We start from the raw sequence: 12,503 nt of genomic DNA on the forward strand, positions 1-12,503 counted from the left end.
GCCCTAAAGGCAGCTCTCATTGAAATCCGGCAGAAATTAGGCCTTTGTCTTCAGTACAGACATGGATGTCTGTGGGTCATTAGTCTCTTCCTGACATAACAGGAATCACTTGAGCTAAACAGAGGTCCGAGCTCCAATCCCAGTGACTTCTTGGTTAAGAATGACATAGCTTCCTGTGCCCAGCATGCCCCCGATTGATCATACATGGTGTTCCTCCTACAAAGACTGGTCCATAACATACATCCAGGTCTCAAACACGACACCTGATTCCTTGGAACTTGTGGTAGGACTTGCATCTCTCAGAACTACAACTCACTATATTGCTTCATTTCTCCTCTCTCCTCTATTCTTTCAGCCCCCAGATAGGGGGAGAGGTCATATGGAATAATGGAGAGAGAGATTCAAAGTCAGAAAGACCTGGGTTTGAGTTCCATGTCATCCTGGCTGTGTGACCCTGGGCAAGTTGCTTGACTTCTCATTGTTCTAGGCAACCCTCTAGGATTCAGGAGGTGCCATCCTGCATTAGTGGAGAGATTTTTTTCACCAGGAAGCTCCATCCACCAAGAAAATCATAGGTCTAGTCCCTTTTCTCACTTGGTCAAGTATGTGACTCGAGTATTTCCGTGTTAGGTCAAGCAGAAATGATAACCTCTGCTCAGTTCTTGAAAGTGGGATGAATATCATTGTTAAGTCCCATGTAAAAGGACTTCAAAAATGATAATTAAAAATATTTTAATATTATTCTTTTTGAATATTAATATAGACTGGTGGGATTTTATCAGTGTGTGGAAACCATTGTAGAAAAATACCCTTCACTGATGCAGAGCTTTAACCCATCAGTAACTTCACCATCTCAGAGCAGGGGTTCTTTTTTTGATTTTTTTTTTTTTTTTGCGCTGGGCAATGAGGGTTAAGTGACTTGCCCAGGGTCACACAGCTAGTAAGTGTTAAGTGTCTGAGGACGGATTTGAACTTGGGTCCTCCTGAATTCAGGGCCAGTGCTTTATCCATTGTGCCACCTAGTTGCCCCCTAGAGCAGGGGTTCTTAACTTGGGGCCTGTGAAATTATTTTTTCTAACATTTTGATAACTATATTTCCGTATAATTAGTTTTCTTTATAATCTCATATATTTTATTGTAAGCACTATAAATTGTTAAATTTATCACAGTTATTCTGAGCATGGGTCCATAGGTTTCACAGGGCTGCCAATGGGCCATGACACAATAAAGGTTAATAATAAACTCTGTCTTAGAGTTGCCCAGGGGCACTGAGAAAGGTATGTGATTTGGCAAGGGTCACATAGCCAAAATATGTCAGAGGTGAAACTTGAACCCAGGTTTTCCTGACCACAAGGCTGGCCCCCCTTTTCATCTATGTCTTTCTTCTTCTTCTTCTTCCTTCTTCTTCTTCTTCTGGTGAGGCAATTGGGGTTTAAGTGACTTGCCCAAGGTCACACAGCTAGTAAGTGTTAAGTATCTGAGGCCGGATTCTGAACTCAGGTACTCCTGAATCCAGGGCTGGTGCTCTATCCTCACTGCGCCATCTAGCTGCCTCACTATGTCTTTCTTCTTAACTCGGATTCAGAGGTTTTCTATACAATATTCAGACTTTAGAGGGAACCCTTGTCCTCAAAGTCTTGGGTGAGCAAAACATGCCCATTGTCAGCCTCCAGGGATGTTTAGCCTTACTCGTTAATGAGAGTTGCAGCATTATGGTTTTCTGCAAGTTTTGAAAAGCAAGCAAGTCAAAATAAATGTTGATGACTTTATGAAGACAATCTAACCGTTCTCTATCTCCATGTCCTCATCAATAAAATGGGGATGATAGCCATTACCTCTTTCTAGGATGGTTATGAAAAAAAAAATGAGATACGTTTGCAAACCATCAATCCCTATCTAAATGCTTGCCATGGTTGTTTTTATTTATTTATTTATTGTTCTTTTCTAGACTGGCTCAGGCATGTTCGGCGGCCTTATTTGAGCTCATAGTTTTTGGGGAGTTACCGTTTAACCACAAGAGGCCTTTCCATTTGAACATGTGCTTTATTATGTTACAAACCCACAAAAACACAGCTAAAAAAATAACACATTTTCCCAAGATAACATTAACCCAAAAAAGTTAACAATATTGTTGGAATAAATCCAGTAATACTGCCTGAAGAAGCATGATAGAACATTGAAAACATGGAAAAAAAATTTTTTTTTTCAGTTTTAAAGCATTTAAAGTGCCTTAACTGCTACTGACATAGAAGCGTGTGTCTGTGTATTTGAAACACTGGTGAGTTCTAATTCCCTCAGACTAAGGAGTGTGTGCCCTGGCTGGTTCTGGTTCACTTTCTAAAGGTGATGTCACTTGTTGCTTAATGTCATTAAATGACCTTTTTCTCAGCAGAGGACGATCGGGTGGTCTATGTTAAGACCACCATGTACAGCCAATCCAGAAACACTTTCTTATTGAAAGGAAATATGGTTCAGTGGCCTTAGGGGAAATTCTTGTAGATGGGGATGGATGAAGTACACACTACCTACTGAGGTTCTTAGGAATGGACTTGGGAGCTAGTGCCAAGACCAAGACAGTGTCTGATATATAGTAAGCACTTAATAAATCTCTGTTACCTGCACTACTTGAGGAACCAAGGTGAACTTTGGAGAATTTCAGCCCGACCCTCACACCCCCTTTTTTTTTTTTGTGGGACAATGAGGGTTAGGTGACTTGCCCAGGGTCACACAGCTAGTGTCAAGTTTCTGAAGCCACATTTGAACTGAGGTCCTCCTGAATCCAGGGCTGGTAATTTATACACAGCACCACCTAGCTGCCCCCCTCTCTTCTTCTTAATCAACCACCCAAAGCAAACTAACCTCAGTCTATCTAGAAGTGTGCTTATTTCCCCCTTTTTTGTGTGTCCCCAAGATTTCTCCTGCTTCTTTCGTTATTTTATTCTACAATAAAATTTGGGAAAGGTATTCACTTGAAAAGGATTTGTTATTGAATGTAGACTGACACTCTGACAAAGGGGTTGCCTTGGCTTCATTTTTATCTTTTCTCATGCATTTGAATTTAGGGCCCTAGAAGAGAAATTTGCAAAGATCTAGTTTAACCTGACCTTGGCCCTTTTCAATGGGACTTTCTCCTCCCATCCTAGCCCTCTAATAATCAGATAAGATGGGGCAGCTGGGTGGCACAGTGGATAGAGCACTGGCCCTGGAGTCAGGAGTACCTGAGTTCAAATCTGGCCTCAGACACTTAACACTTACTAGCTGTGTGACCCTGGGCAAGTCACTTAACCCCAATTGCCTCACTAAAAAACAAAAATAAATAAATAATCAGATAAGACACCAACACAAGTCATGCCCAAATATACTAACAAGGGGTGCGTGAAAATCGCCCCATCACCCTCATATACACACACACCCTAAGACATAGGGAGAAAAATCTATTTTAAGAATCAACCTAGCTGTGACCTCCCTGAAATTCAGATGACCCATTTAAACAGCTGAACTTTGTCCGTAAGATAGAAAACATAACTTTGTTTAGTCCAGTAGTTCTTAACCTGGGTCCTGTGGGTTTGTGCTTTTAAAAATATTTCGATAACTATTTCAATATCATTCATTTCCTTTGTAATCCTGTGGATTTTATTGTATACATTTAAAAAACATGAATCTGAGAAAGGGGTCCTATGTCTCACAGACTGCCCAAGGTTCCACAATGAGAAAAAAGGGTACGAACTCTGTTCCTTAACAAGAAAATATGCTGGTTAACCTAGGACTTAGGCTATGTGAATTGTTACCTTATCTGCCAATAAGTCACCCTTCCTAGTAGAAATGTTGCTCCTTGAGGAATGGATTTTCTCCTTGTGGAATCTCTTATTCACAACATACAGAGCCTCACTAAATGTTTACTGAGGGAATCAATGAATGAATTGTCCTAGGGGGGAACCTCTTGGGCATGAATATCTGGATCAGTTGCTCAGTGAGTATGAAATATTCCTTGGCACATCACGCCTAATTTTCGTTTCTTCTCTGATTCTGGATGCCACCTCTTCAAACATATCCCATCCATCTCCTTTTGTCCCCACACCAAGTCATATGGCCACAGATGATATAGTAGAGCTATTCCCATGGAAGAAAATAGGCATAGGGAGCCAACTGGTGAGTTCATTGGTAAAGGGAACTCCCAGATGAGGATACTCCTTCCTCTGCAACTTACAATTGTGGAGAACTACCAAGAGCATTGAGAGGTTAAGTTACTTGTTGAAGGTCCATATTTGGAAAAGAATGCCAGAACTTCTCAGTTGCAAACATGTAACTGCCCTTTTCTACAGATGACCTGTGGTACCCTGACTTAGTATCAAGACTCCCTCGGTGGCATGTTTGAATGGATTTTGCTATCAATCTTTTTTTTTTTTAATTTTTTGTTTTTTTTTGCAGGGCAATGAGGGGTTAAGTGACTTGCCCAGGGTCACACAGCTAGTTAAGTGTCAAGTGTCTGAGGCCAGATTTGAACTCAGGTACTCCTGAATCCAGGGCCGGTGCTTTATCCACTACGCCACCTGGCTGCCCCCTATCAATCTTTCTTTAGCTCATCTTGTTGGCTGAAAACCTGCTGAAAAACTGGGCATGAGGCCTTCACCACATTTTGAGGATGAGACAACAACAACAAAAGAAACCCAACCCTGAACTTCAATGCAGAAAAATGTTTCACTTTATCAAATATGAACAAATACCAATAATGTGAGAAATACACACCTGTCTCTCTGCTGAGTGGGGAGGTGGGGAGTGTGTGTGACCTGAATGGCAAGATTTGGGGCCACAACATTTCAGTGGGGTGGTCAGTTTCCCCGAAAAGATTGAGCACTTCAGTAATCCATCTTTCCCCACTGAATTCAGAGTCCAAACAGAAAGAAACTACATCACGTGGGGTCAGGGGCTGGGGGTGGAAAAGAAGGACGCCAGGATACACAGGAGGAAAGGAGCAAATTCTAAAAATTCTAAAAAGCCACAGCTTCTGAATGGAACTGATTCACCCTCAGATGGGCTAAGAGAATGGCCTTGATAGGGCCTCATTAGTAGGGGATGAATCAGCCACTTTGAAAATGGGCTTGAAAAAAAATCAATGATTTCCTTTATAGAGCAGACTCGGGTACACAGACATACACAGACAGCATTTGAAATACAGCGACGTAGTCAGGCTTCTTTGTGAAGAACTGAAGGATGATGAAAAATACTTTTATTTCTTTTTTTTTTGGGGGGGGAGGGCAGTCCATCAGGAAGGCAGATCCCCTTGTTACAAAGGGTCTGAAAGCTGGGAGAATCCCTACAGAAGCTGAGATGCAAAAGGTTTAAAGTCAGTTTTCATGATGACACTGGTCTTCCCCATTTAGATATCTGAGTGGACAGGAGGGTGGAGGGCAGACAAAGACACTGTCCCACACTTTTATATTAACAATCTTCCCAGGAAACATGACATATACTGTACAATTAATCAATCAGATGCACAAAATAAGTCTGTGCTGAACTACAAAATATTTACAGAATATTCAGGTTGCCCATACTGAATGGGCACCTCTCCCAAACTGAAGGATATCAGAAATGTTTTCCTGGAAGAGGGGCCCAGCAGATGGACAGGCCACCCTGGCTGGCTGTGAGCTGCTTACAGCTTAAAGGTTCAGTCCTGGGGACAAAAGATGAAAGAAAAAAAAAAAAGCAAAACTTTCTCCAGGAGCTTAATGCTGTAAACTTTTCCCCATCTCCCCTACCTGGAGTTTTTCTTTTCTTTTCTTTTCCTTTATTTTTTTTTGAATGTTTCCTTTGGAAGCCAGTTTGGATGGGGGACTTCACCCCTTGGAAACCCCCGTCCTGGATCTCTCCCAGCCTTCTCTTCCCCATCCTCAGTTGATCTCGCCATCTGTGAACTCTTCTTTAATAGACTGTTTGCGGGATTTGCAATCAGGGAGGTCAAAGCCAAAGTCTGCCCACTCGTCTGCCCCACTGCGGTTGGGAATGGTGATCGTGTGACGGACTCGGAAATGCACAGCCTCCATCACGCGCTGGCGCTGAAGCTCCCCAGAGCTCCCGATGGAGATGGTCGAAGCGTTACTACTCGAGCGGATAAGCTGCTGGGCCCCATAATCGTGGCTTTGCTTCAGCTCCTGAAGACCCCTCCAGATGGTCATTCTATATTGGTCAGGAATCTTCAGGGCCCCAAGATCCTGCAAGACCCAAGTAGCAAATATACCAAGATTAGAAGGAGACAGAGTAGGGAGGCTGGGGGCAAGAGAAAACCATCCCCTCTCCGTCCTACTGGGGACGAGGGAGAGGTATCTTTCTTTCTTTTCTTTCTTTCTTTTTTTTTTTTTTTTTGGTGAGGCAATTGGGGTTAAGTGACTTGCCCAGGGTGCGGTATCTTTCTGTCTTTAGTGATGGGAAGTAGAACCTCCACTCTGGATCGAAGCTCAATCCTGGTGGTGATGGGGCTGAGCCTCACCATGGAGAGCTTAAAAAGCGCTACAAGATGGTGTAGAAACTCCAGGAGCTAAGTGGAAAAGTCCTGTGCGCTTGACACTAATGTGAATTATTCGAGGGAGCAGATGTGTGTACAGGAACTCCTAGTAATGACATCAGTCAATCACTCAGTAAACACTGATTGGCTGATTTCATACACAAGGCCTCCACAATAGAGTCCCACTCCCAGTACAGACATCTGCTGTCTTGAATAAACCAAAGGTGTGCTTCTAGAGATGCTCTTAGTTCAGAGAAGCATGCACGCAAAGGCTGGGGCCTCTCTGGTTTGTGGAGACAACCACATGCCATCTGATTTGGTTACGTCAACAGAAACAGAGCTCAGAGATAGAAATGAAATTGCAGATAACAGCAGCCAATAGGAAGAACTAACTGAACAGAGATGTGAGAACAAGCTGTCTGGGACTGGAAGTCCAGTGGGCATCACTGGCCTGGGATGTTACTGGGAGACAGAAAACAAGGAGGGTAGTAAATTAATAATCTGCAGACATCACAAGACTACTCCCTTTAAAAAAAAAAAAAGTTGGGGTCAGGGATAGACCAGACCTATAGATTCAAGGCCAACCTTAGAAAAAGTGAATGTAATCCCAAATCCATTCCCAACACTGATGTTAGAAACACAGGCATCACACTTGGTGAGATCACTCGGACACAGCTTAGCAATCTGAGTGCCCGTGAATTGGGCTGTAGGAATAGAGGCCAGGAGGCAGCAGTTGGTCACTCAACACACAGACTGGCCCACTTGTGGAGTTAGTGATGACAAGCACTTGAAGGCTGGCCCCAGCTACCAATGACAAACCATTGTGTCTCCTTATTGATCACCCACACTGGCAAGAGTCCTGAGTGGAGTGAGCCTAACAGAAGCTGAGGAGTGGGCAGTGTCCAAGGGGCTAAGAAGGTGACTCTCGTGGAGTCCCAAGGGTGCGACTTGAGTTTGTAGGAATTAGAAAACATAGGTTCAGATCCCAGGTCTAATGGTAGCTATGTGACCTAGGGCAAGTCACTTAACTGGCTTTCTCATCCATAAAATGGGAATAATAATAACACAAACTTATCTCATAGGTCCCTGAGAGGAATGTGCTTTGTCAGTCTTAAAGCTCTCTACTGGTGTGAGCTATTATTGTAAATATCTCCAGCCATTGTAAAGGAATGATGATAAAGCCTAGAGAACCACTGGTGTGTGTGTGTGTGTGCGCATGTGCATGCGAGTGTGTTACATTAGAGATGTTGAACCAAGTAGATTTTGAGCTCAATAGAACCATGTTCCAATCTATTAGATTAAAAATTGTGTTTATTATTTAGATTTAATGTCACTTTGTTTTAATCACTAGCCCCAGGGCCCCATTGGTTCTATGAAGAGTCAACCAATGGTATTCTTTTTTTTTTTCTTTTTTTTTTGGTGAGGCAATTGGGGTTAAGTGACTTGCCTAGGGTCACACAGCTAGTAAGTGTTAAGTGTCTGAGCACGGATTTGAACTCAGGTCCTCCTGATTTGGTGCTCCACCAATGGCATTCTAATACTGATATAACCTGAAGGAAGGAACCTAACCCTTGGCTTCCAATTGACTCATCATTCCAAGAACTCACATTATGTAATAATGTTTTAAGACTTATAAAAGTGCTCTGCATGATGAGAGAATTGGATTACATGATCTCTGAGGTTCCTCCTGGCTCTGACCTTCTGTGTTCTAGGGTCCCTTCCAGCTCTGACCTGCTCAGATTCTGTATGATACCATTAACCAGGAATAATAATAATACTATCAATTGCTCTTCCTATTACATTTATGGAACTCTTTATGGTTCCAAAGCATCCTATGGAAGCTCTCTCATTTGAGCACCCCAGCACCACTATGCAGTGAGTAGAGCAGGTAGTGGCATTTCCATTTAACAGATAAGAAAACTGAGAGTCAAGTGACTTGCCCGAGATCAGACAGGTAATGAGTGGCCCAGATCAGGATTAAACCTGCATCCTCTGAGGACAAATTCTCTGTGTTCTTTCTGCTAGACCACAGATACCCCCAGGAATTGCCCTTTTGAGGTGAGTATAAAATATAAAATAATTGAATATAGGAATTCTAGTTCTTGCAGTCTTGCACCACATGTAGTCTTTTTTTTTTTAGTGAGGCAATTGGGGTTAAGTGACTTGCCCAGGGTCACACAGCTAGCAAGTGTTAAGTGTCTGAGGCCGGATTTGAACTCAGGTACTCCTGAATCCAGGGCTGTGCCATCTAGCTGCCTCACTATGTCTTTCTTCTTAACTTGGATTCAGAGGCAATTGGGGTTAAGTGACTTGCCCAGGGTCACACAGCTAGTAAGTGTCAAGTGTCTGAGGCCAGATTTGAACTCAGGTACTCCTGAATCCAGGGCCAGTGCTCTATCCACTGTGCCACCTAGCTGCCCCCACATGTAGTCTTAGTGTTGTCCCATGAAGATGGAAGTGATGTCATCAGTATAGGTGTGGGCAACCTATCTGGGGTTGGTCAAGCATCCAAGAATGTATCATAGACAAGACTTGAACCCAGCTCTGTCTGATTTTGCTATGCATCTCAAAGTATCACTTAACTACACCTAATTTTCTCATTCAAATAAATCAGTTTTGACCAAAATCTCTTAGGGTTTGACTTCTAAATCATAGCCAAGTTTAGGGGAATGCAAGATCCATTTTTTTTTTCAGGGCAATGAGGACTTGTTAAGTGACTTGCCCAGGGTCACACGGCTACTAAGTATCAAGTGTCTGAGGCTGGATTTGAACTCAGGTCCTTCTGAATCCAGGCCTTGTGCTTTATCCATTGTGCCACATAGCTGCCCCTCCTTTTTTTTTTTTCCTTAAAAGAGAGGAAGATGGAAGCTCAAATGGGGATCAGGATTGTGGAGGAAGGGAGATCTTTTTCTCACCATTAGATAGGAAAGAAAGATACTTTTTTTTCCTGATTGCCCCCCCCCCCCCGCCTCTGCCCACCATCTTTGTTTTTGACTTTCTTTCCTAGATGTTGGGAACTTAAGACTTGATAGAGTCAATGGAAAGAAGAGATCTGCCCAAGGCATTTACCTCTATGGTTAGATTCTGCAGGTGGTAAATGTTCTGCAACCCTTGGGCTGTGAAATACTCGATGCAGTTTGGACACCCCAGTCCTGTTAAGAAACTGAAGAAAGAGGTTGGGAGAATAAAGCGATGTTAACTTCTTCAGTATGTAAGCCCTGACCTCATATATCACCAGGACAGCACCTGCAAACCCTCAGGGATGGACTGGCTTTTTTTCAGTGAGAGACTTTGGGATTTCCACTTTTTTTTTTTTTTTTTTAGTGAGGCAATTGGGGTTAAGTGACTTGCCTAGGGTCACACGGCTAGTAAGTGTTAAGCGTCTGAGGCCGGATTTGAACTCAGGTCCTCCAGACTCCACAGCCGGTGCTCTATCCACTGTGCCACCTAGCCGCCCCGGGATTTCCACTTTTAACACAACCTCCAAGGCCTCAGGACTAGAGATACATCAAACTCTTACATATGGAGAAATATCAATCGTGTAAGTTCCTGCCTGACCCTGTGCACCCTCCCTCTTTCCCCTGCTTGACTTTTTTCCCCACAGGATAATGGATTTTTGAGCTCAAACAGAACTTAGAGGTCGTCAAATATAACCCTTATACAGATGGAGACTGAGGCCACAAAGGTCAAAAGTCACATAAGCAGTGAATGGTAGAGTGAGGATCTGAACCCAGACTCTGTCTCTCTCATATCGATGAACAATGAGAATAAGCTGAATCAGAGCTCTTTGGCAGTCTTCCCTTCCAGCATCTGGAATTCTCTTCTTTTTCCAGACTCCACTGATAGTCTGTGGATGGTATAGAGAAAAACAGACCCTACCACATGGGTTGTTCTGCCTACTCACGCTGCTTTTTAGGCACTGTTGCCATGGCTAAGCTAGCCCACAGACTATCCAGACTGCAGTCCCCCACTTTTTTTTTTTTTTTGGGCAGGGCAATGAGGGTTAAGTGACTTGCCCCAGGGTCACACAGCTAGTAAGTGTCAAGTGTCTGAGGCTGGATTTGAACTCAGGTACTCTAGAATCCAGGGCCAGTGCTTTACCACTGTGCCATCTAGCTGCCCCTCCTTTTTTTTTTTTTTGTACAGGGAAAACCATTTTGGGGACACAGGGGACTTTTCTACAAAATGGATGGTATCTGGGGTCCAGAGACTTTATCTTTTTCCATACTTTCTCCTCTTCCAGACCGATTAAAAATCAGGCATGCAAGATTCCCTCGGAGCCCAGGAATCTCCTAGAATACAAGAGTTGTCTTCTATTTCTTGTACTTCTACATCCTGCTCTCCAATTCTCTATCTCTACTGAATAAAAAACTCCGTCCACAGCAAACAGTTGCTAACTAATTAGACCTAGTAATGAGTTGTACAGAGTATCCCAGAAATCTCAATGTAGTTTGAATTGTTCTACAATTTTTGGGATGACCTGTTAATGAATTCAACACACCCTCCCTTAAATTGCAGCCCTGATCTCTAGTCCCGAGAAAATTCAGTGAGCTGGGTCTTCACTGAGAGATCTTATAAAAAATTGACCTGAAATCCCACAGTCCCCTTGGTTTGCATGAGAGGAAGGGGGTCAGCCTGGGTGCTAAGTACTAAGGCAGGGAAGGAAGCAGTTGCTTTCCTACTTTTCCAAGTTCAACAGGAGGATGATTTTTTTTAAATGATGGGAAGAGGGAAGTATCTCAGTGCTCAAGGGCTGACTGAAGCCGGTGTAGCCAGCCAACAGCCAGATTTCTCCCTTGATCCCAGGGTAGAAAGATGACTTGGGCAATGATGGATGTGTAGTGATTTCCCGGTTGGAACTGGTGACCAGTTAGCAGAGCAGGAGCAGCAGATGGGTTCTGTGGTTAGTAGACAAGAGAATGAGGCAGGGTGGAGAGAGGGGGAGAACGGACAAGGTAAACTGTCACACAAGTCCACATGCTGCATGGGAATGGCGCAGAGAAAGATGTACCTGACGAGGCTGGGGTCAGCATTGTACAGGGGAGGAGGGGTGCAGTGCGATCCTGAGACCATGGACTGGGAGGAGTGGCCACCATTCATTTCACCATTGGACTGCATGGGGTGACTGTGACTGTTCAGCATTCCAGGGCCTGTGGACAGAAACAGCAAAACCTACTATTGGAAACCTTGCTTTACCAGGTGAGAAACTGGGGAAATTGGAAGAGGAGACTCCCCCTGGGGTTCATTAATGACCATCTACTACCTCCTTCATGCCCCTCCCTTCCTTCAAAGCATGTTGACCTCGTCCTGGATGCTGGTCCTTCTAACACTCTCCCCAAATGACCTAATATTCACTTTGCATATATATTCTCCATCTATTTGCATGTTTTAGAACACAAGGTTCTCGAAGGCAGGAACCATTTCACTCTTGTCATTTTATCTTCAAAACTTAGCACTTAATAAATGCTTTTTGAAATTATGGATGCTGAGATTATAATGGAAAGGTATATTAAATGTCCTAACACATCCCAGTTTCCTTGTGCCCAACCTTTATGGAGAATCAAAACAAAACGAAACAAAAACAGAAGTTGCTTTTCGCTACTTGGCCTAGGCACATGGGATCCCCTTAGGGCCAAGAAGGCATGTATATATTTTCTAAAAAGTTCCTTTGCTTGTATATCTGCCAGTCTTTTCTACTTTGCATTATAGTTATTTTTATGGACTTCCTAGATTGTGAACTACACAAGGGCACACGTTTTTTGGTCTGGATCTCTGATTTCATGGGGAGGCTCCCAGTGTGGAAATTCCCTCCACCAACAGGCAATAACTTTATAACTTATAGTGTTAGAGAGCTCCCTGGGTTGCTGAAATGCTAACAATGGCCTGTCCAAGGACACTAGCTCAGTTAAAAGCTTCAGAAGTGAGGGCCAAACTCAGATCTTCTAGACTTCAAGGCCAACTCTAACCATTACGCAACCCTGCCTCTTGTGTTTATTGGATTGAA

At 43.4% G+C, this 12,503-nt stretch overlaps 1 protein-coding gene across 1 annotated transcript in view; it reads right to left on the bottom strand.

The window, feature by feature from the left end:
* Positions 1 to 5,031: 5,031 nt before the first annotated feature.
* TP73 (tumor protein p73) overlaps positions 5,032 to 12,503 on the bottom strand; it is a 204,781-nt gene continuing 197,309 nt past the window's right edge. The window contains exons 12-14 of the mRNA XM_043995532.1: positions 11,511 to 11,649; positions 9,569 to 9,662; positions 5,032 to 6,209 (exon numbers count right to left, since the gene is read on the bottom strand). Coding sequence (XP_043851467.1) covers positions 5,889 to 6,209; positions 9,569 to 9,662; positions 11,511 to 11,649 — 554 coding nt within the window. The 3' untranslated portion in view covers positions 5,032 to 5,888. The remainder of the gene's footprint in view (positions 6,210 to 9,568; positions 9,663 to 11,510; positions 11,650 to 12,503) is intronic.

The sequence above is a fragment of the Dromiciops gliroides genome, chromosome 3 (assembly GCF_019393635.1).
Source record: "Dromiciops gliroides isolate mDroGli1 chromosome 3, mDroGli1.pri, whole genome shotgun sequence".
NCBI classification, from domain to species: domain Eukaryota; kingdom Metazoa; phylum Chordata; class Mammalia; order Microbiotheria; family Microbiotheriidae; genus Dromiciops; species Dromiciops gliroides.